At 46.1% G+C, this 25,149-nt stretch overlaps 1 protein-coding gene across 1 annotated transcript in view; it reads right to left on the reverse strand.

The window, feature by feature from the left end:
• Nucleotides 1-25,149, reverse strand: part of Alk (Anaplastic lymphoma kinase) — a 251,749-nt gene that overhangs the window by 175,628 nt on the left and 50,972 nt on the right. The window contains exons 2-5 of the mRNA XM_075866168.1: nucleotides 7,897-8,113; nucleotides 6,317-6,447; nucleotides 5,352-5,480; nucleotides 2,581-2,769 (exon numbers count right to left, since the gene is read on the reverse strand). Coding sequence (XP_075722283.1) covers nucleotides 2,581-2,769; nucleotides 5,352-5,480; nucleotides 6,317-6,447; nucleotides 7,897-8,113 — 666 coding nt within the window. The remainder of the gene's footprint in view (nucleotides 1-2,580; nucleotides 2,770-5,351; nucleotides 5,481-6,316; nucleotides 6,448-7,896; nucleotides 8,114-25,149) is intronic.

A 25,149-nucleotide genomic window follows, 5' to 3' on the forward strand; every position in this document is an offset into this window, starting at 1 on the left:
TCAAAGCGTTTGCATTTTCCCCCTTTAGGGTATGCAATTTGGGAGGTATTTAATGGAGCCTTTATTTGTAGCAGCAAATTCATTTGCACATCCACGAAAAAGAAAAAAATAAAAAATTATGGCAGTTAAGAATACTGACAGTAAATTTTGAACTTGGGCTCGTTGATCCGACATTATAATGTAGCTGCACTAAGTGAACTGCTCGTAAAACTAACGCGGACAACAATACGTGTATGTAAGTGACATTTCAGCTGTTTCTAATAGCAAATGCCCGTCGACGATATTGTTGCGTCAATAGTGGACGTTTCGGGTTTGCTGGAAGAACGCTAGGACTGCGAGCTCGCACAGGACCAAACTGCAGAGAAATAATCGTTTGCTTGCTTGTTTGCACCTTACAGAATTTGGCACATGCCCACTCGGGGGGATCGGCCAGGTTGTCTTCGTTTTAAATCTAGTTGATAATTTCAACAATGTTGAATGATTAAGAAATAAATAAATAGAAGTGAAATACTGAATAATATACAAAAACAAAACTCTCATTTCAATGTGCAATCGTGCTTGTAGATCAGACTGTGGAATTAAGTTATTATGGTAATATTGAATGCGTTGTATTGTAACATTTTTTGTGCGTATATTTCTGATGGAATATTTATTGTAGCAAAGATTACCATATATAGTGCGTTTGGAAGCTTAAATTTAACTGCAAACCACATCAAAAACACCATTGTCCGGCACATGTGCCACGTAGTATTATTCATACAGTCCTAACAACAGCATCAAGTTATCACAATGTGACTGCCATGAAGGGAAACTACGTAAAAACTCTCGCGTTCCGCATGAGTAGCGCTAACAAATAACGGTTATTAGTAAAACTAAGCCCTTCTCAGTTATTGCAATAGAAAGCGACGTCACGTGATTGTGTGCTCTCAGCGTGAAACATGCTTTCCATAATTCACGTGTTATTGTAGAACTACGGGGTGTCAACTCCGTGGTGTCGAGGGACACTAAGGCAAATAATTCATGTCCGAGTGAAAGCTCAAAGTATGACAACGTCTAAAACGGCAATAGTTTCAACAGTAGTGTCCTACTTACCGAGAAATTAGGGTAATTGTACCACATGACGGCCATCATGAGTGGGATATTTTGCAAATGAACCCGATGACGTGAAAGTGACCAACTACAATTATTCGCTAGTAATAAAGCTAGCTGCAATAAATAAAGAACCTTACGTGCATCAAGAGACGTGATAAAATGCTGCCTGTTCGTTGCTGTTTGATTTATAGAAAAATGAACCACCGCGTGTTACAACGGGGAAGGGTGCGAGTGGTTGAAAAGTTTCATTTTTGCCTGGCTAAACTGGACAGGTGGTGCCGTCTTGTCAAGCCCATTTCAGCCAAGCACGCCCGTCATCTCGGAGGCCACGGCAGAAAGTTGTTCAAAGGCCACTGTTACTTCTGTGGCTCCCGCTACTTTCGCCTTGCTGCTACTAGTGGTGGTCGCCACGAAGGAAAGTCGGTCAACGTTGTGCATGGCAACAGTGACGCGAAACGGACCAGTCTCAGGTGGGGAACTTGATGTGCGCTAGCACAATGCGGACCACTGAAACGTCATTTTATTTAAAACTAAGCACTTCCTTGACAGTAAAGCAACACTGCGACATTTCTGGTCTTCTATTAGGCAATCAACATCGACTTAATATTTGCCTGTAGTGTTCCTTCAGTTTAATATGGGCTGACGTCCACGTCTTGCGTAATGTGCAGATGAGTGCCCTGGTTACTTAAGTATATCTGTAACGTATACGTTAGTTTTGTATTGATGTTGTATTTATGCAACTTGCAGATTGTAATATTTAGCATTTCCCGCGCATGAAGAAAATTTTAGACTGCACCAACGTTACATATCACGAATCTTTCGGTATATTGGATGGTTTGAGTTTTCTCAAGCTAGCATTCTAGGAAGGTGTCGGCTTTCTTCCCAAAATGATGCCACCTTGCCTTCTTTTGCACTAACGAAGGCAGTCGTAAAACAGTCTATAGGTAACTGTCGTTCATCCGTGAATTTGAAGTTAGCAGATACGGTGTTCTTGGAGTCATTGATGGCAGAGGCACGGGGCGGCTCTTACCTGCTTTTATGAAGACAGCCTATACAGTGGCGCAATTACATCACAGTAGCAGAACTGGCAGCGATGCCTTGTGGCGTTTGGTATAACTAATACATTTGAACATATTTTTTTCAGTCATGTTAGTATTCTGCTTTAAAAAATACAGTGAAAGCTCTACAAGCTAGCGATTATCTAATCGCCAGTACTTTTGCTCCGGCAGTTTAGCAAAACGTGAAAGTCGTTGTAGTGCAATGTGAGCTTTATGTGTCTCTGGTTAGGTTGGTTAGCCTTTGCATAATCAGCTGTCACTACCAGCGTTGCCCATCGTTGCCCCTAAACGGAACGACGTCTGCGGACAAACTAAAGTTATCCGGTATTTCTTGTTTTCACGTACGATACATTGCTTGTCTACGCATGCGGAACGAGGAGCTGTACTCACAATCTTGGTCCACAACTAACGGCCGATAATTTTTGCTTACCTTTCGAACTGTCGGTGGTGTGGTCATGGGTGGGCGCGTATTTGGACGTTGCGTTGGCTGCCGCTACGCGGCGCCACTCACCGCTACCTGAGCGAAGCTTGTTACGCCAGCCGCATATGGTTGGGTCGCTACTGTCCGTCTCGCCATCGAGTTCTTCGAAGGAACACCGAGCGCCCCTGGGCACTTGATCTGCAATACGAATGACAGGTGTTCAACACGTTCAACACAAAATAACTTCAGGTTATTGTTGACACATGGACAGGTGGCGAGTCTTATTGCTGCGTGCGCAAGCATGCCATGTTTAGCATAGCACTCATGTATTGAAGTTCTATGCCCGCGCTTCTATGTGAAGCTGAGTGTAATAAATGCCTTTACAAACTTAAATTGGGCAGTCTAAAACTTATAATTACAGCACAGGCACAACGAAACGACTTCCACACGCATGTACTCTTCGTCTTCGGCACATCGTGCTTTTGTAAGTACTTGTCAAGCTATTATTTTTGGCGACTTTAAAATTTTGATGAATATACGAGGGCCGGGTGGATTTAGGTAGCGCGTATGCCCTATACGGTGTAATTAAATAATCAGTACAGTTGTATGTGTAGCTTAAAATCAATTTACATTATATTTTGACGTAGACCGATTACACTTATTATAAGATCATGCAAGTGTTTTTACGTGTGCGTGCAGATATACGAGTATTCATGTGCATGCACACGTACAAATACAGGATCTGCAGTTTTATGTAGCAGAGGTAGCAAAGGGGAAGAAGGAGTCGAGTTTTTCCACACCCACTCGCTGGCTACTACAATGCATGACGATGCAACTTCCCCTGACTCCTTGTCTGTGAGCGCACGTCACAGTTGGCTTCTCCACTATTGCATGGACAGTGCGGAGAAGCCCATAATACCCTCCCTCTCGGTTACGTTGTTAAGGGGACGTTATTTCCTGTACACCGGAATCGATCATGAGAAATTTGTGAAGTAAGCTATTTAATAAAGAATTCTAATTAACAGAATGCGTTTCCGCTAAGTAAAGTGTATCTAATAAATCTGTCTAATTAGGCCGCTTAACAGGTGCAGTTATACAAAAGTGCAATCTAAAAAATCAACACTATCCTGCTCACCCGCTCGTATTCTTCAGTACTGTGGGCTGAAAAAAATGTTCGGAGACGAAAAAAGGAACAGATATGAAACAGAGGAACGCACTGGTGCTTTCCACCATGTTTTTCCTTTGTGTTTGTGTGTGTGTGTGTGTGTGTGCGTGTGTGTGTGTGTGTGTGTGTGTGTGTGTGTTTCGCATTTCTCTTTATTTGCACCCGACAAACAAAGTACAGCGATATCTAGTATCAGTACAGATCTATTGTTCTGTTCATTTCAGGCTCAACATTCTTTCAAATTAGCCGCCTTGCAGCAGGCTGTTCGTTCCCTTTCAAACATGAAATTAACATTGCCCTTTATACTATCACTCTACCTTAACTTTCTATCTCTGTCGTAGTGATTATAGAGAGCGAAAGTATAGAAAGCGAAAGTATGATCAGTCCATTCGGTTTCTCACGAACATATTACTTTGTTTGACATGTAGTTAAATTAGTATATCAAACAGCTGAACCAGAGGTGAAATTTCATTCTGAGCACACATACTAAGCAACAGCGTACAAGGAAACGTGCTGGTGTTGTGGGACCACACCGACGCTCAACCATCTCACATGGAAATACACGGCTCGCACCGAAGAAGGGGAAAAACACGAGATTAAAGGGTGACGGCATTGCAGTCCAGTCCCGCCCTCAGGTACTAGCTCAGGCACAGAAAGGAGCAAGAGCCTGTAGAGTGGTTCCACCACACAGCTTTGTCCAACGTTAGAGATAACAGTCTCTTGTGCAAATAAAGTTGTGTTCTCATTGTTCACCTCTGTGAAAGCTATTAAATTGACTTGACACATTAAGCTCAGGCCTGTTTTACAGCATGAATCAGGAGGGGAAAATATAGCAAGTATAAAATGTTGCCGAAGGGCATGGGGGTGATGATAGGAGGGTGGCGAACGCAAATAGCTGATGCTCGCTAGAACCTACGGTCTCGGGCCCGCCTCGCTAGGTGGCCGCGCAGCTGCTGACAACACCGCCAAGCTACCGCGCACTGTGCGTTTGGAGCGCTCCCAAGATCTCTGCGGGCGACAAGGAGACGATTGTGTAGCGGGCGCTCCGATGATAACTGCCAGAGATCGTCTTTGTCGAGCGCATCGAGGGCTGATACACAACAGAGGCCGTAACAACTACACAAGTGGAGCATTGCGTGGTAGCGCGAGTTCTCTTTGTTGTGAGCGCATGTCAGCGTTTGCTTCTCCACGTTTACATGCATTATGCAGAGAAGCCCACACTAACCACCTCCGCGTTCTGTTTTTTTTTTCTTTCTTTTTACGTGGCTACATGAATCTGGCACCCAGTAAAGCCGAGCTCTGAATGAAAGATTCGTGAAGTAAGTTATTTAGCGAAAAATACATATCTACAGAATACACTTCCCTGAATCAAAGTGTATCAAACAATTCTCATGTAAAGACGTACCCGTAATGCTCAATTTTTGGAAGGCGTAAGTTAAAATCCTTTGTCGCTGCACACTTGAATGCGCGCGTTTGTAAACATAAAGGGTGTAAAGGTTATGTTTCGTACGTGTATAAAAATTGCCTCCTTTTGCAGTGTTGTTGTGCTTGGTAGTAAATATAAGCTCGTTTCATAGAGAAAGTAGAAAGAAAGCAAGCAGGAAAATATTCTCACCACAGCCCTGTTTTTCGTCTTCCCCGTCGGCGCAGTTGACTCGTACATCACACACTTCCTGCCGGTCAATGCAGGTGGAGTTGGTGCAGCGGAACTGCGTCTCTAGGCACGTTCCCACGCGTCTTGGTTCTGAAGAAAGCAAGATCAGAGAGCCCATTCGGTGCACTGAAACTAAATATACATTTGTAGTTGCTAAAACCAGTGATAGGCAACACGAGCTCACATTAACTCACAGCTAGCCGAAAAATGGCCGTCAGTTAGCAAGTATTCTGCATGCGTAATAGTATAGAAAAGTAAGTAACTTATTCAGCTCTATTAGGTACTACTTGCCTGTTCTGTGCGATGACATTGGATGCTTAACGAAGCCCCGTTACACTAGCTTGGTGAATTTCTGCTACAGCTACAGTGACTATGGCGTCTGCAGCGGTTATAGAGAAGTGCTTTCTGATGTCTAGCGTACGATTACGTCATGTTACACTGACTCGAAACGTCTCTGCAATCACAGCAGCTGCTCTACGACAGTAGCTGCTGTTGTAGCATTTGGAGCGATTGCGTAAATGCACGACACCGTCGTGGCGTAGCGTCATTACACATTCACCTCCTTGCAACACGGCTTGCACGTGCACCTGCACCTAGACTAAAGCTTCCTGTGCAGTGCGACGACGGTACACGGGAGTGTGCTACCGTTCTCATACGTTGCCATGGATTACTTGTGTCACTAGGTTTACGCAAAGCCTATAAAGGTGGTTCTCGCTACCGTGTCGTGTCGAAATCAGCAGCTATCACGTCGAAAGCAGCAGCTAGCTTGGACGTAGATGTCATTGATAAAAGTGAATACTCTACAGAATGATGGGAATTGAGTCACTGAAGTTCCTCGGCAAGATTCATACAAACGTTATCGGCTAAGACCGAGCACATAAGCTCAGCTTTCAAGTCGTTGAGTCTATCACAACAAAAGTACTTACGTTCGACGCAGTTCTCGAGTCTGATGCCATCTATGGCTAGGTGACCAGGTGCGGATTTTCCTGGAAGAACTTCTATGGTCACTACAAAGGGAGGCTCCTGCCTTCCAAGTGGCGCTTGGAAAGTTTGCCACCTGCAGTGACAAATAAAAGTGCACGAATCAATATCTACGCGGCCAATCAACATACGCACTGTGCGTATTCATTGATTGATATGTGAGGTTCAACGTCCCGAAATCACCATATGAATATGAGAGATGCCGTAGTGGAGGGCTCCGCAAATTTCGACCACCTGAGGTTCTTTAACTTGCACCCAAATCTGAGCACACAGGCCTACAGCACTTCCGCCCCCATCGGAAGTGTGGCCACCACAGCCGAAATTCGATCCCGCAACCTGCGGGCCATCAGCCGAGTACCTTAGCCCTTAGACCACCGCGGTGGGGCCACTGTGCGTGTCTTCACTTCTTCTTTATCACTTGCCTTTGAACACATTCTCACATTCATCTGACCTGCCCTCGTCGTAACTGAATATGCCCAGCTTTACCTCCCTTTTTAAAGCACTAGGGTTTGTGGCGGGCTCCAACGTGAGCCTATAGACGCCACTTCCGTCACCGAAATGAGGTATGCAAAAGAGTTCCCTAACTCGCTTTGTCAACACGTGATGTGTATTACTTCGATTTCGCTTTTCATTTGCCGTCCGTTGGCTAGCTCGCCGCTACAGAAACTGCGGCAAGTTTTATCAGTAGCAATTCTGTGACTTCAGAAACGTTTTGTTACGGAGTGAGACATTGTAGACGTCCGACCGCGTTAAAGAAAGTTGCCGAGAAAATGGGTTCATGAAAACGCGTCGCGTGTGATTCCCATCGAAGCAGTGGGCGAAAGGTTTGAAGCAGTGCCCAAGTATGTAGCTCTGTCAGCAAAAGTACATACGCACCACGAGAGTGCTGGCTGAAATCGTCGTATGCGCTGTCTAGCAGTGAGCTAGCTGCTGTCGAGATCATAGCTTCGACGGAATTCGTCAGAGACGGTGAAAGTATACGGGTGGCAATGCTCTGTATATTTCTGCTCACATAATGACATGACGAGGGGGCGCTTAGGATCTGCTACCAATTCTGTGCAGAGTTCCTGCGAAGGAACTTAGATTCGATTCGTTCCGTAGAATCGAATAGAAATATTGATGTGGACTACCAACAGTAAACGCAACCTTACTATTCCAATATATTCGCCTCATTGTGTTTAAATAAGAGTTTTGTCGGTAGTTGCTCTACGTCCAAGCCACATGTTAGTGCGTAACGTGAAATAAGATTGATTGATTATTGATACGTGGAGTTTAAGTTCCCCAAACCGTCATATGATTATGCGAGACGCCGTTGTGGAGGGCTCCGGTAAGTGCGACACCCCGGGCTCTTTATTGTACGCTCAAATAGGAGCACACGGGCCTACATCATTTTCGTCTCTATTGAAAATGCAGCAGCCGCCGCCGGGGTTCAATCCCGCGACCTACGTTTCAGCAGCCGAACACCTTAGCGACTAGACCACCTAGCAGGGCAACTTAAAATAAGCTGTCACGATAAAGAACTCACAGGCCGAGCGAGTTTCCCGGGACCTTGCGCACCTCCCAGGTGTGATTAGGGTTAGTGAGAAGCACGGCGACGGCTCCGTCGGCCATGTTGTAAGCGTGCATGTCGAAAATGAGGGTACATCGCTGTAGCGCCGCCTGGCGCAGCCACGGGGATGACACGTTGCCCGGCGCTGCCGCTGACGCCGCCCCTTCCCGAACACCGTAGTACAGGAAGTGGCCTGTATGTGGTCGGGAAAGCAAGAGAGAAAGAGAGAGACAGAGGCAGAATGTGAGTTAGGGAAGAAAGAAAGGTGCAGCACAACATGTAAAGGTCGGCGAGCTCATTTAGTACGCCCTGTTTGCTGCGTCAAATGCGACACAGAGTCGTTTAGCTTGTCTGGTATTTCAGTATAAGCAAGGGGGTTCACAGAATACCGGTTTACCGCAGTATGGCACCGACATCTTGTGACCCTTCGCGCAACCAGTTGACACACATTTTGGTTGTTCATTTGCTTGTTTTGCGAGTGTCCTTTAAGAAACAAGCTTTCAACTGCGACTCATTCAGTATTGGCCACCTGCGAGGTTTTACACTAACTGAAAAGGAAAATGCGCTAAGTTCCAGCAATAATATTTCTGTGCTTGCTCGGTTCTTTTGGGCCCCACCGAACAGGGACAGTTGTCGGGCGTCTCACGCTATTCCAAATAACGCTATCACAACAAAGTTTGGGAGCAAACTAAAGCTTGTGATTAGTGAAAAAAGCGAATGTTTAAATATTAATGTAAACGAACTGACGAACCGACTCACCGACCGACCCACCCAACTGACGCGACGAACCCTACCGACCCGATTAACCAGAATGACCGTCCGACTGACTGCGCTCCCCTCCGCGTTCAACAACAAGCAGTCACAGTATACTGGGCGCCTTCACGTACGTTAAATTAGACAAGAGTGGCTACAGAATAAGCGGCGATAGAGAAAAAGAGATGAGTGAGACGCAAAAAGCAGCTAGGTTAACAAGAAGCAAAGCACCCGAGCAGGGAGAGAAAGGTAGAGCTATACCATTCAACCTGGTACTATTGTAATAATAAAACGAGGCTGAGTGCTCGGTTATCGTTCAGTTACGCTCTTAGACGCATGTACAGGTAGGGCAAGGGTTGAGCCCTCACCCTCAATCACTCTACCCAGTAGGTTTATTCCTACAGACCTGCCACGTCGCAGCCTTAGTGCAGGGTTGCGGCCGCCATACTTTTCGACGATAAATGGCAGTGAAGTTTAGTAACCATGGTGTTTTTCACGAACGGTTCACTTCTCACTATTGCCCCCAAAATACCGGCAACGAAAGAGCGGTCGTTCCCAGTTGGAATTACATGATTCGTGCGACAATAAAGCAACAAAATGTTTTGAAGGCAGATCACTATCATTGTTGCGGGACAAAAAGACGTCCTATGTACGCCCTTTATTTACAGAAAGACGGAAGACTTAATTACCCCTATCGCGGGCCGCTCAGACTTTCATAGCAGGCCGAATGTTCCGCAATCATAACTTACAAGACGTATTTCAAGGTTCGTAACAGGTGGCTGTAGTATCGTGCGTCGGACGCGACGCACGGAGAACACAGGGCAATGCTCTGAAGCGCCGGCCGACAGAAGTATACGCAGTAGCCGGTAGCCAAGCAGGAACTCCTTTTTATATGCACAAGCATCACTATATAAACATATGTACAACGCCCCCTAGGTGCCAGCCAACCGGTTCCAAAACCGGAACCGAAACCACGATACCACAGTGGGGTGCCGCAGCAATCAGAGGAAGTAAGAAACCAGTGTTGGGACGTCGTATGGTATTCTTCATAACATCATAACGGGTTAACCTGTCACGGGGTCTTGACGCTGACAAAGGCAAAATGAAACTGTTTATTAAGCCCAGCTTGTGGCCGGTAAACAAAAGTCAGATTACAGTGATACACGCTGGCACTGATGGCGGCGAACAGAATGTCGGCCGGAACTGACAAGCCGTGAAGCGCGCCTAAACTTGTATGACTTATACCCCTGTCACACGGGCACCTGTGAAGACCGTTTAACTCCCTCGTCCTCACGACAACGAAGATGCGGTTGGTGTCACTTGGCCACCCTTACGCAAACGAAGGTGAACGGAGCATTTCGCAAAGGACGTTCAACGATCTCCCTTCGCAGCGGAACGAGGTACTCTCGTCCTCAGCAGTCTAGAGGTCAGAGAAAACTTTTGAGCACTACGTGGCCACAGTGAAAAAATAATACATTTTAGCAATATTAAACGTTCTTTCGTTGTTGTACTGATTCACAACGCGTGTTTGTTTACAATATTTACGCCCGCCAGAGTTCACTTACTCTCAACACCGATGCCCTACACACCGTGCCTCGCGAGTCGGGCCGGCCGGCGCCAGCCGATCAACGTCATTACCAGCGCAATATCGCACCACTTCCTCACGTCGTCCGCTGTGTCACTCATGGCTGAAGAACACAAAATGTGCGCTCACGAGGCAAGGAAGCATAAGAACTTTCGTACCGGGCATGTACACAGGCAACAAAACAACTGAAAGCACAATGTGGCCAGCGTCACTAGCAGCATTGCTACAATTAGCAAATGCGTTTTTATTTGAAATCATTTTTAATGGTTTGTTAGTCGCATACCTACTTTATAGTGCTTTTTTGTAAAAACCGCATAACGAGGATTCACACAAAAATCAATAGGGATCAAATTAGAATACTTTTCCGAAAATCAAACAGCGCCAGCTGAGCCCCCTCGCGGCAACTGTTACAACCTTGTCATTGCCGTGTGACACTGCCACAACTCCTTCTCCGTCGAACCCCCTAGGGGAGATTTACGTTGACGGTGTTCAACGGAGTTTGGTGGTGGCTGTGTGACAGGGGTATTATACATTTGCCGTCGAATATAGCGTTATCGTTTGCGGTCACGTAAGTTTCACAGTAATCTGTAATGTTCGAACTGCGTACTTAATTCTAACAAAATGATCTATTACACTAAAGAAGCTTCTAGAAGACTAAGTCGCCGTTTCCGCTGACAGTGCCTGACAGTCTTTGTGGGCGTAAACCGAATACAGCAAGCGCGAAAATAAGAAAAGCTCGTAGAAAACCTATTCGTTGATATAAGTTATAATGAAACAAGATACGTTGAAGAAACATGATCGCGATACTATTTGCGCAGGTCTGAACTGTTTGGGTTGTTTATTATAGGGGTTTGTATATGTCGCAACGTTTCAAGAACATCAGAAAACACAAATGATTTGGATGTTGGAAGCGTCACGTAGAAAAATTAACTGGGAATCATCAACGACAATGACGGTATTTCTAGTCATTACAGCCATCCTAGGAAACACCAAGTGTCCAGAGAAAGTGCTAACGATTGATATGAACTTCACAAATGAAACTAATGATAATTAAAACGTTAACCGACGCGTGCACTGCCGGGAAATGGGTTTACTTCTATATGATCGAACCAATTTGGTACTTTGGGCCACAGTTTTTAGATGCGAAGCACCTCATGGTCGGGCTCAATCCAGAGTGTGTGACCCCCCCCCCCCCCCCCTTACTGCGCATGCGCAACAGCTTGCCTAGGCACTGCCAGAACACACACGCTAGAGCGTTGCGGCCTGTGTAAGGGGCTTTGTAAGAGGCTATGGCCTCTCCCCCTCTCACTCTCTCGGCAGTCACGCGACGGCATCGAAGAACGAGATTCTACCGACGCACCATGAACGCACGTGCTCCTTCGGTGGCATGGCACTGAACCCACGTGGCTTGCTCCTACAAGAGATCTGAACGAGTAACGGCTTGACTTCCTTGGTAACAGCAACAAAAGCTACAGTGAACTCATGGTGTGCTACACTTGCAAAGACGCGGTAACATCGGGCAAGGTGCCCTAGATGAAAACGGAAGCTTTAGGCCGATCCATGCGCTGCTTCACATGGTTCCCCTTATCGTGATATGAAGTTTTGTGTGGTTCCCCTTATTGTGGTATGAAGAACAGCACAAATTTCCCCAATGTACACAAAATACTTAAACGACATTACAACATTCTGGAACAAAGTGAACGTCTGAAACGCACATACCCATCCGCTCCTGGCGTCGTTTACCAACGACCACGCAACCTCAAAGACACACTTGCCCACTCTCAAAACAATACCCCACCCCCTAATAATTCATGCCGACCTTGTTTAAAGTCACGATGTCTTGTATGTAAAGCCATGCGAGAAACACACAAAGCAACCAGCACACAATCCAAGTTTTTGATTATTATACGAGGAAACCTAACATGCGATTCCTGTAATGTGGTATACCTACTCGAATGCAACGTGTGCAGTATGCAGTACATCGGACAAACAGAAACACCATTTAGGATTCGCTTCAATATTCCCAGAGCCCATGCGAAATCAGCCCCAAATCTACCCTTATCAAAACATCTCAACCTTCCTGACCATGCATTCGAAAAACTATCAGTAATGATCTTAGAGACGTGATTTAAATCAAACCGAGAACGTGAACAACGAGAGTCATAGCTTATCCACCGATTTAACACCCTCAATAGAGGAATAAATGAGAATCCGGGTACACTTGCAGCAATTAAAGCACTAGAAAGCAATAACGGCAATAATGAAAAAAATAACTGAGTGCACGGAACTGCAACTATGAAGGGCACTGGACAACTCAAAATAATTCCAAGTGTAACTACTCTTCCTAAGTATACAGCTGTCGTCTGTTTCTGTTTTCACCTGACTATCCAATCAATTGTGCCAAACATGACATGCCCAAGAGCAACCCTGTGCACAGTCGGGAGGCCCCTACTGCACGCGTAATCCAGATGCGGGCAAGAATTGCCACTGCACCCGCTTGCCAGCCTCTGCGGCAATACGCGGCGCCCCTTTTTTTACGACGAGATGTCGATAGGGCGCTGAGTAGTTAAAGGCTTAAACTTCTTTAAAAAACTCTTTTTCCCCACACTGAACCGCCAGAGCCAGGAGGCGCCATCTGGTCCGTAACAATGCGTTAGTGAAAGGAAGGATACACAGACCGCAGACATCCTAAAGGTGAAAAAAAAAAAAAGGGGAGAGAGATGGATGGGGAAGGGGAAGGAATAGTGAAAGGGGGCGCCCGGGGGAGTCCACCTTATATTATCCTTTTTTTCTCTCCTTTTTTCTTTTTCTTCTTTTTCTTTTCTTCTTTCATTTTTTCCTCTTTCTCTCTCTCCCCTTCTGATTTAAGATTATATAAAGCACCAAGAAACTGTGCCCCCAAACCTGATGAAGGCCAGACTCTAGGCCGAAACGTCGAAATAAACCAAGTTGTGACCGCTCACGGAAGATCTTTTTTACTATATATATATATATATATATATATATATATATATATATATATATATATATATATATATATATATATATATATATATATATATATATTGTAGGCATCTGTTATGCGCTTACTCGCTCGTAGTTATCGAGCCAGTCCTCCACATCTTCGCCGCGGAGACCAGCGAAGATCGGAGGGTCACGCTGGTGGTTTACGATGTAAAGAGGAGGGGCTTGCGGCGCAGAGACGGGAGCAGAAGGGGGCATCCACCCACTCACTCTGAGGCATGTTGGCGGACTGAGGGTCCAAGCGGCGGCCTGAACGGAGCTCCAGCGAGCAGGCGTTGTGAGGAGAGGAACTGGGATCGTCAATCCACCTCCACCACGTATTCAGATGAGGATGAAGCGCATAATAGATGCCTAGTAAATATATATATATATATATATATATATGATATCTAATAGACAATAATGCCAAGGAAAGTATAGGGGAAGATATCATTAATATTGTGTATAACACTGAAAAACGAGCCCTTAAGTAAACACTTCTTCCCTTAATTCATTAATGAGGGTCTCGTACTGGCAGACTTAGTGCCTTCAGGTTGTATACGATGAACTGTTGGTCAGCTGCCCACTGGTAATTAGTTCACGTGCTACGTGACGCCAAACAGGCTCAAAAGAGTGTGCCACACTCGCCGCCATGGCTACTGGTGGCGCTGACTGACACTCCCACCTTGAATTCACATATAAACCCAACAAAGTGGGTGGGGGGATAACTGCCATGGTAGCTCAGTGGTAGAGCATCGAACGCGTCATTCGAAGGTCGCAGGTTCGGATCCTGCCCACGGCAAGTTATCTTTTCACCCACTTTTCTTTCTTCATATTTACATTACAATTTGGTCTAACATCTTCGCCTATAGTTTCCTTGGAGTTATTGTCTGTAAGATATCATTATTATTGTGTAGAACACAAAAAAACGAGCCCTTAGGTAAACACCTATATATATATATATATATATATATATATATATATATATATATATATATATATATATATATATATATATATATATACTGCCCCGCCGTGGTGGTCTAGTGGCTAAGGTACTCGGCTGCTGACTCGCAGGTCGCGGGTTCGATTCCCGGCTGCGGCGGCTGCATTTCCGATGGAGGCGGAAATGTTAGAGGCCCGTGTACTCAGATTTGGGTGCACGTTAAAGAACCCCAGGTGGTCAAAATTTCCGGAGCCCTCCACTACGGCGTCTCTCATATTCATATGGTGGTTTTGGCACGTTAAACCCCACAAATCAATCAATTAATCATATATATATATATATATATATATATATATATATATATATATATATATATATATATATATATATATATATATATATATATATATATATATATATATATATATCCAGACACTGATTCATTTCCGGAAGATCGTCAGACATTTAAATTTTAAAGCAAAGAGCCAGTGTCGAAACATCCACATGAAGTGAAGCCTCACAGGGTCACTGTCAGAGAAAGCGAATCTCTAATTTTATTGAATATGAGGATGGCGCTACGAACAAAATAACCAAGCTACGATAACCATGTCTGGTCATGCGAACGCATCTAATATATATTAAGGAAGCCATTGAATTCCAATGCATTCAAGAGCATAAATTAGCTGCGCCGTAAAGTTAATCAAAAATAAAGATTCATTCCGAGACATTGAACGAGCCCGTGGTTTGCTGAATTAGTAATAGAGATAATGAATCTGCGCCTGTCTACAAAAATACGATGGCGCGCACTGCGATCAGATCGATTACGAATTCATTTTACGCGTAAGTTTGAGCTAAGGGAGATACGAACTGCCCCAATGATTAATTAACTCTCGCTTGCTCTTAGCGATACCAGTTCCGGCTAATGAGCAACGCGTCGATGTTTTCCCATTACGTTAGGTCGCATTACGGGGGCTGTGAACGGCATTCGCCAATCGCTTTCTATTTTTGTTTTTCATCTTAGCTCCTAATTAAGCAGTGCCACCGATGTTTTTGTATAGCATAATTTTTGCTCTTTTCACATTTCGCCTCACAGATGTTTGGTGTCAAACCGGCCTAACGACGTCAACAATTTTGTCTCAAGAACGAGTTCACTTGCTAAGTGACTGATTTAACGCCGCTTTTCTACTTCTGAAATAATCAGGTTTATTATGCATTACGGGTTATCAGTTTCAGACTAGCGTTCACCGGTGTTGATGACATGATAGGCGTCGTACGCCAGAGAAATGCCGGGATCAACGAGTGTATGCAAGTCGCTCAGTATAGTTAGTAATGCCAACATGCAAGTTCATTATAGCAATATACAGCATACGTGACCTACCATAGTCACATCTTCGCTGTCTTCCGGTTCCACAGAAGTGGAAGAGCTGTGAATTTTCGTGCTATTGCTTACTTTTTTCGGCGGATTGGTACATTAGTGTGATCTTTTAGCAGTACCGCACCAACGTTATAAGGTGATGTATGTATGTATGTATGTATGTATGTATGTATGTATGTATGTATGTATGTATGTATGTATGTATGTATGTATGTATGTATGTATGTATGTATGTATGTATGTATGTATGTATGTATGTATGTATGTATGTATGTATCTATGTATGTATGTATGTATGTATGTATGTATGTATGTATGTATGTATGTATGTCCATGTATGTATGTTTGTCCATGTATGCATGCATGGAGATAGGTAAAATGCAACCATTCATAGAAGAACATGCATATGCATATACAGAAACATGCATATAGAGCAGCACTCCTGTGGCCCGCGCATACAGAGCACTAGCAATTCCCACGCAACAGCTACCACAGGCACGGAATTCTCCTGTCGATTCGTCGAAATAAGCATTCTATAACGACCTATCAATCTCTCTGCAGAAACCTCACGCACCACCAAGCCCACAACTAGCACCGACACATCTAAGGCAGCAAAGCAAAGAGAGGCAAACAAACAAACAAATAAAGACAAGCAACTCGAAACGAGGCGAAAAGGACGAAGCGTACCCAGTTAATTTCAGCAGACTCAAGTTTCGAAAGCGTCCCTGGACCTCTTCTCTCTCTCTCTCTCTTTCTCTCTCTCTCTATCTCTCTTCTTTTTTGGACTCTAAGGGTGAAGCCGGGCCAATCGAAGAATGCCCCCCTTTTCTTAACCCTAAGAAGCACCGGGCGTTCGCCCTGGGACCACTCCAGGACTTCCTATAAACGCTCGAGGCTGAAGGAGGTTTTATGGGCTCCAAGCGCCAGGCCAGGGGCTCGATTGAGCGTTCTATTTAGCGGCCAGCAGAAGCTCGCCCGCCCGCAGCACGACCGCACCCGCGAGGGGATGGTCTTTATTATGGAACTGCATCTTGGCACTGCACCTCGACAGGAGCCCTCGTTTACGGCCATGCTAAGAACGCGTCTGTACAAGAGACCTTTGCGAAAGCCGCGTTTTTCGCGCAAACACTTTTACGAGGAGTCCGATGGGCTTGACCGCCTGCTTTAGGCTACACTTTTTTATTTATTTTTTAAAGGAGAAGCATTAGATGCATCTTCAAACGCGAAAGTTGATTGGCGTCCCCCATTGGCGGCGTCCACACGAGTAATGCAAAAAGTCGTCGTAACACGTCCACCTCGCCATACGACGTCATCACAAGGTCACGCGGCTGAAATTTAAGTTGACGCATCGTGGCGTCACGTGACATTATCACACTATTGTACCTTGATCAAGAGCGGGCTGATCACACAGGCAGCGCAAAGGAAGGCGGGATTAAAAAATAAAAAAATATGACACTCTTCAATGAATTCTTTCATCATTCACCTAAGACGACTGGAAAGTTACAGCTTTCTTCTTCTTCTTCTCAGTCTATGTATAAGGAAGCAGGGAATACGAGCCATGGCTTCTCCGGTTTTGTTCACCGCTCACTAAAGGGCGCTACGACGGCATCGTGCGGCGTTATGTCAAATGGCGTCACTAACGGAATTTGTGATGTCATCATGACGTCACACAATTTTTGAAATAATTGACGTCATTGAGTGACGATTTCGTAAATCACTCCTCCCCGACGCCGCGAAATGGTCGCCATGGATAATCCAATTTCGCGTTTGATAAAGCGCACGAGGCTGTCGTCTTGGAAATCGTGAAATGCCTCTAACCCTGGCGGATTGGGCACGTTCAGTGGAGGATTGGGCATAGTGGTACGGTATGATTATCAGTGCCAATCAGCGCCACCGACAGCACACAGAACGGAAGCGAGGGCAGGGTGCCCTCTTCATCCCCTCCTGTCCTATGCACCGACTTGCACTCATAATACAGTGGCAAACCACGTTCCGTGCAGAAATCTCTAGAGTGGTAGGGGGCGTTGCAGAGAGTGGATCGATGTACCAACGGCAAAACAAATGAAGAATGTGATGGTCATCGCAGCCTTTTCGTTTTAAGTAGCCAGTTCTCTAAAGTACCCTAAGGAAAACTCTGGCGATAGTGTCTGTGGGAGCTGCAACGCATGCCACTTCAGCGAGCATGCGAATGATGAGTAGTACATGGATTTGCCCAATCTTCGTACTTTCGGCTCCGTTTTGCCCAGCATGGCTTACAGCTGCTTTGTCACGAAACAAAAATTAGCAAATGTTCAGTAGTTGCACTTTACAACCTTAACTTTTTACGCTCACCTATTCAAATCAAGTCACGACATTCAGAGCAGTTTGCTCTTTAATTTGGAACGCAGGCAAAATGCAGCAATAAACGAAGCCACAACTGCGTTCGAAGACCACAAGCATGAAGAGTAGTCAAATCTACGTACTACCCCTCATTGTCATGGTCGTTGAACGATCGCAGTGCCAGAGTCCCCTCTGGATAAATTTAGGAAACTCGTTGGCTTTATGCCAATGCATAAAGAACGTTCTGACCATTACCTCATTTCGAGAGTTAGTCTATCTTTTGTTTTGTTTACCGAGGTAAATGGCTAAACACGCGAAGTGTTCCTTAGTGCAGTAAAGACTTCAAAACTTTACACGTCACGTGAATTTACTCAGCACTCTGTGATTCCTAGACTTCGAGCACAGCCGCCTTCATGAAACACATGACAAATATTCTTTCGTGATATTTTAATAAGGACTCTCAACTCGGCAGATTCCAATGAAGAAGGTCGCTTCTATTTAGCTTCAAATTTCCACACAGTTCCATATATGCCTTCCCCTATGACCACTCGAAGGCCAAAGCCATTTTGTTCTTCTTTTTCTTCTCAATCGATGCAATGATCCATTCCCGCGCCTTCCGAAGGCTTCCTGCGCCTATCGTGGTTTAGCAATGCCTCCAAGGCTGGAAGCATTGTAAGTTCTAAGCACATAAGTTTGTTTTACACTCCCTTCGATATCGGCTCATGTCCAACTTAGTGACGATGTCAAGTGAGAACATCATCATTTGACGTCATATTGTGTGATATCATAATGATACTTTCATGGGGTCGTGACGTCGACGAAGAAGCCGAGAGTGGGTTGGAGAATAAGCTGTCTATTTGGGCGAGCCTGTGCACGGTAAACGGAAAGTCGGATCACTGTAGCAGACTTGCACTGACAGTGGCGAACGAAGCGTTGGCCGTCGATCAACTGACAAGTGGCGAAGCGTGTCGGCATTAATACACTTGCCATCCAATATTCTAGTGTTATCGCTGGTGGCGACGTAGGTACCAAAATAATCTGTAAAGTTCACAAAGTGGGCGTAACCTTGACAAAATAATCTACTGTCATCCTGAATCTTCTCGAACGGTTCACTGCAGGCATGGTTTGCGCTGAGAATTACTGACGGTGAAACGGCGTGATAGCAAAACTTAAGGATGGAATGAGGCATTACCCCATCTGAAAAAGGTATCATCCCGATGCTTAAAAGAAAGTTACGAGAGAAAGATGCATGACACAAAAATACCAATAAAAAGTACAACAAAAATAGGCATAAGCAATAAAGCCCGATTATAGAGAAACAACAAATAATACAGTGATTATCTGTGAGGCGCACAACATGGACGACTTCAGGCCATGCACGGCACCGTTGAGAGTTCGTGATGGCGTCGGGGACAACCTCGTAGTCCAGTGCGCCGAGATGTCGAACTACCCTGTACGGTCCGAAGTACCTTCGCAAAAGTTTTTCGCTCAGTCCTCGTCAGCGTATCAGCGTTCATACCCAAACGCGGTCACCGGCTGGTATTCTACGTAGCTTCGTCGAATATTGTAACGGCGGCTGTCTGACGTCTGCTGATTTTTAATGCGCAGGCGGGCGAGTTGTCAAGCTTCTTCGGCGCGCTGGAGGTACACAGTCACGTCGATGTTTCCTTTGTCGCTGGCGTTGGGTAACACGGCGTCGAGCATCGTGGCTGGGCTCCTTGCGTACACCAGCTTCTACGGCGTCATCTGCGTCGTTTTTTGGCCGGTCATGTTGTACGCGAAGGTCACTCACAGAAGAACTGCACCCCATGACTTGTGCTTGACGTCGACGTACATGGCCAGATATTGGCGATGGTCTAATTAAGGCGCTCGGTGAGGCTATTGGTCGGTGGATCATAGGCGGTGGTACGGTGGTGACTAGTCTGGCTGTACCTGAGGATTGCCCGAGTTAGGTCTACCGTAAAGGCCGCACCTCTGTCTGTGATGAGGACCTCTGGAGCTCCGTGACGCAAGACGATGTTCTCGGCGAAGAATTTCGCTACCTTGATGGCATTGCCTTTGGGCAGAGCCCTTGTCTAGGCGTAGCGGGTGAGGTAGTAGTAGCTACGATGATTCATTTGTTTCCATAAATTGTGGCGGCTGTATTTCCGATGGAGGCGGAAATGTTGTAGGCCCGTGTGCTCAGATTTGGGTGCACGTTAAAGAACCCCAGGTGGTCTAAACTTCCGGAGCTCTCCACTACGGCGTCTCTCATAATCACATAGTGGTTTTGGGACGTTAAACCCCACATATCAATCAATCATTTGTTTCCAGAAATCGACGTTGGGAACAGCCCCGGTGAGTTCATGCCGATTTGCTGAAACTGCCGGCGAGGTGGCTCGATAAAATGGAGAAGTCCGGCTGGCCTTGTCGGCGGTGTCATTTTTTGTTGACAGGCCTGACATGTCCTCACGTAACGAGTGACGTCGGCGGCAAGTCGAGGCCAGTAATACTTCTGCTGTATTCTCGCGAGAGTATGGGCAATACCGAGGTGTCCAGCCGTCGGGTCGTCATGTAGAACATCCAAAACTTCTGGACGTAACGCTGAAGGTGCTACGAGGAGCTAGTTGGCCTCATGTGGCGAAAAGTTTTTCTTGACGAAGATGCCATTATGCAAAAAAAATGACGCTGGTCCTCGCTTGAATACCTTTGGAACAACGGCACCTTTGTCCTCTAAGTATTCCACTAGGCCCTTGATTTCGGGGTCGGCACACTGTCGTTCTGCGAAATCATCGACGCTTACAACTCCCAGTCGCCGTCTTCGTTGTCCTGCGGCGGTGGGTCAACGGGGTCGTGAGACAGGCAGTCGGTGTGAGAGTGCCTTCGCCCCGACTTGTAAACGACGGTGATGTCAAATTCCTGAAGCCGCAGACTCCACCATGCGAGGTGACCTGAAGGGTCTTTCAAGTTAACAAGCCAACATAGGGCGTGGTGGTCGCTCACCACATTGAAAGGCCTGCCTTGAAGATAAGGGCTTAACTTCGAGGTCACCTGCAGATGATGGCGACACACTCCATTGCTGTTGTGAAATAGTTGATTTCCGCCTTAGATAGCGACCGGCTGGCATAACTGATGACCCTTTCAAAACTGTCAATCTTCTGCACCAGGACAGCTCCTAGATCTACACTTCTAAAAGGCAGTGCTCTGTGTGTTTCATGCTGGGTGCGTGCGTGTGTGAGTTATCGTGTCGTGTGTTCGCGCCTGAATTAACTTTTAAAAATGTTGTACCAACTAGCCCAACAACAGTTTATTTTACGAGACCTACACTGTTTGCGTAGCTGGGGATTTCCGTGTCGGTGTTTTCGTCGCAATGAGCATGTATTGGTGGTGTCTGCGGGCGTCGTTTAAGTTCTTGAAAGGATTCCTCCTGCGGGGTTTCCCACTTGAACTCGACGTCGGTCTTTGTCAGGTTAGTGAGTGGCTCGGTGATGCGGGCAAAATTTTGTCGAAACGCATGTAGACAGCGCCGTGGCCAAGAAACTGACGAGAAGTGTATAAATGCCGACACGCTTCGCCGCTTGTCCGTTGATCGAAGGCCGACGCTCCGTTCGCCGTTACCAGTGCAAGTCTGCTACTGTGATCCGACTTTCCGTTTACCGGGCACAGGTTCGGCCAAATAAACAGTTTAATCTTCAACTTACTCTCTGCTTCTTCGTCGACGTCACGACCCCGTAACATCAACTGACAAGCGGTGAAGCGTCTAGGCATTTTTACACTTGCCATCAAATTTCTAGTGTTATCGCTGGCGGTGACGTAGGTTCCAGAATAGTCTGTAATGTTCACAAAGTGGGCCTAACCTTAACAAAATGACCTACTGCTTCTCGAACGGTGCACGGTAGACATGATTTACGCTGGGAATTACTGACAGTGAAACGGCGCGATAACAAAACTTGAGGATGGAACGTGGGGCAATATCACGAAAGCGCTCATTTTGACATATGTGTTGTTCTGCTTACGTCATCACGTGATAACATTTTGCATCATTAGTGTTGGTGCCGGCGCCGGCAATGCAGATCAGATATCTAATTAAGGTTTTGCCCTAGTTACCTGGCAGCTGGCTGAATCTGGTTGGCAGTCAAGTTATACCCTTGTCACACGTGTAGCTTGACCACAGTTAAGTACGATGGTCGTTAAGTTTAACGCCTGTTGTGCTGTAGTAAAACGACAACCCTAACCGCAGTGAATCCGCTAACGACTGTTTTCCTAAACGTAGGTAAGAAACACCTGTTAGCGTCGTAAACCAAGGACATGGTGGCCCCCATGTCAGAGGCAAGCAGCTCTGCTCCCACCAAACATCCAGCCAAAGCTGAATCAACACGGCTTTTACAACGACGGAGGTGTTGATACGCATTTGAGAAGATACATTACGTGTTTAAGCAATGCCAGGTAAGACTTCCTGCTTTAATTGGGCTGCTATTTTCACGACGTGGCAGATATGCCGAGACGCGTCTCGGTAGACGTCGCGTCGTTTCTAACACGTGGTTGAGCGTTGGAAACGAATCGTTTTTGCGCAGAATGGTGCAGTTCTTGAAGTTGTGCCACCATTTTCTCTTGCTGGCACTATGAACTATCAAGATTAGCCCTGACTAAAGATTAAAATGTGTTCGTTACGCGCGTAAAAGTTTGTCCGTGCTTCAAACGGGTGACAGCGCCTCAGCTTGATTTATGGTAACTGTGGTTAGCATCCGCTAACTGCAGTTGCGTATAACAGCGGTTAAGCTTACCCATGTGAAAAGCATCCAAATTCAGGTGAGCGGCTGTGTAAATTTGGTGAGTTCAGTATTTAGAAGCGCGGTTACGTGAGCCAGAGACTAAAGCTGCAGAGCCTCATGGTTTCTCTACTTCTACGGAGGGCTAAGGCAGGACTTTATGGCCGAGCAACATCTATTTGATGTTGAAGGAGGGCAAACGGGGACGAGTCTGCCAGATATAAGCGCTTACTAGCAATTGAAGGTTATCGAAAGAAACGAAAAACATGACAAGAAGACCAACTCATGCAGCTGCACTGTTTCCACAACGTAGCGGTCTTCACATCCCGTAAACGTATAAAAAAAAGGAAAATAACATTCGCATAAAGTCATTGACATCCGTGTCGTTTTTGTGACAATGCAGTGAGAGGAAAAGAGAGCTGAAAGTGAAAGGCAGGGCAGCTAACGAGAAGCGAGTGGCCCATTTACTACCCTGCACTAGATTGGCGAATTGAGAATTCAAGAAAGAGATGGTGAATAGAGCGATATCGAAGAAACGAGGGAATAGGAAGAGTTTCAATTAGCGTTGTCGACAAAGAAGGGTTGCAACGTGGGCATGTTCGTAGATCAGTCGAACAGTTCAGCCACATAGGCCGAAAAGGCACATGGGCAGTGCGGCATCCATGATCATGTTCTTGTGAGTCCATCGTGTCGCGCTGCATCAAAATTTCACGTTCACACAGGGCAGTGGATCGCAAAAACACGCAGTTTCGCTTGCCCAGCCAAATCAAATTCGACGTTCATATCGGCGCTGGAAACGAGGTTCTAATACCACGTTGTGTCCAGGTGTCTTCCTTTTGTACTTCAATATTCCGCGGAACTCTGTTACGAAGTAGGTTTTAATGCCGACATTTTGCGAACGGTTGCACCAGGGGATTACTGATTTCAGGGAAGCGTACACACGGTTTGCGAGCGGGATAATGTGTACACATGGTGTGAACACATCAAATAAGGGGTAGACTCGCTGTAATTAGCATGATTAGCTACCGATTTTCAACAGAGTGGAGCATGTTGAAATAATTCGCTCATATTCTGTGCGCATAAGGGATGAGCTCCCCGTGTCGAAAGGTGTGAAGGGATGGACAATCATTACGAATTAGTTGAATGCGCATAGTAGCTGCTAATTTTGGCTGATAGCACCGTTCGAAGGTACATCGCTTCTGTGCTGCGATCGGCCGAAATGTATGTATGTATGTATGTATGTATGTATGTATGTATGTATGTATGTATGTATGTATGTATGTATGTATGTATGTATGTATGTATGTATGTATGTATGTATGTATGTATGTATGTATGTATGTATTTATGTATGTATGTATGTATGTATGTACGTATGTATGTATGTATGTATGTATGTGCACGCACTCACGCATTCACGCTTCTATGTTACCACACGATTACATATGCATGAACAGTTATGAACTATTGAAATAAGCGGCAATTGAGCGCCTAAGGGCAGCCTAATTGAGCGGGCGGTAATGCCTCGCGAGAAAGCATAGGCGTCCCACACGAGGGATTATAGTAAACGCGTGTGGGCAGCAGCTGCCTGGAAGTTCAGAGAGATTACGTAATTCACACTAAGGTACGGCAGCTACACGGGCAGTTTAGCAAACTCGGGCATGGACAACTCGAGCCGAAGTATTAATCTAATCCTTATATAGGGAGTCGCAATACCTATAGGGTGTGTGTGCGTGCATGTCCGAAGAGGACCGTGGCAACAACGGGCTTTTTCTTGAGAAACTGGGAAGTGTTCGTTCCCTCGGACATAACAGCCCCGCTTCTCTCTCTCTCTCTTTTAACCGTTCCTCCTTTTCCTCAAAGAGCGCGGAGATGAGCGGGATGATGGGGAAGAGGTGGAGGATCTACGAAGGCCAGCACCCTATACTCTCCGAGAGGGAAGGTCGCATTTCGGAAAGGGTGAGAATGGGAGGGGGGGGGGTCTGCAGAGAACCACCCGCGGGCCTCTTGCCATGGCCCCGGATATATTGATCCCCGCCAACTGAGGAGATCGGAAACGGAGGCGCTGGCTGCGTAGAAATGCTGATGCTGCGGCTCGCCAGCCCTTCGTCTGCCACACGGGCGCGGTTGTTTGTGCTTTCGGGGGCTCAAGCCGTGCGCTTTGCTAATGCACGCACGAACGCTCGCGCTGGAAGAATACGATACACGCGCGCATGAAAGGAGCACTCGCGCACAGACCGACAACATATTCTTGGGAAACGGCGTGCGAATCTTTCGCTCACTTGGTGCGCATGCCAAGGCCTGTTCTGCATAATGGCTGCCGGAGAAGCGGCGTATACAAAAAAAGGGGAGCATGGCAAATTCGAACTGAGTGGATTTGCGCCGCAAAGAAGCCGGCGGCTGCCTCGTTTCTCGAAGACGCGTGGTGCGCGGCTTTTGTGAGCGCTTCGCGCCGGCTTTTAGGCGCGTTAGCGCCATAGGGGTTCTCGCGGTATCTGTC

Source organism: Rhipicephalus microplus, chromosome 6, assembly GCF_043290135.1.
Source record: "Rhipicephalus microplus isolate Deutch F79 chromosome 6, USDA_Rmic, whole genome shotgun sequence".
Classification (NCBI taxonomy): domain Eukaryota; kingdom Metazoa; phylum Arthropoda; class Arachnida; order Ixodida; family Ixodidae; genus Rhipicephalus; species Rhipicephalus microplus.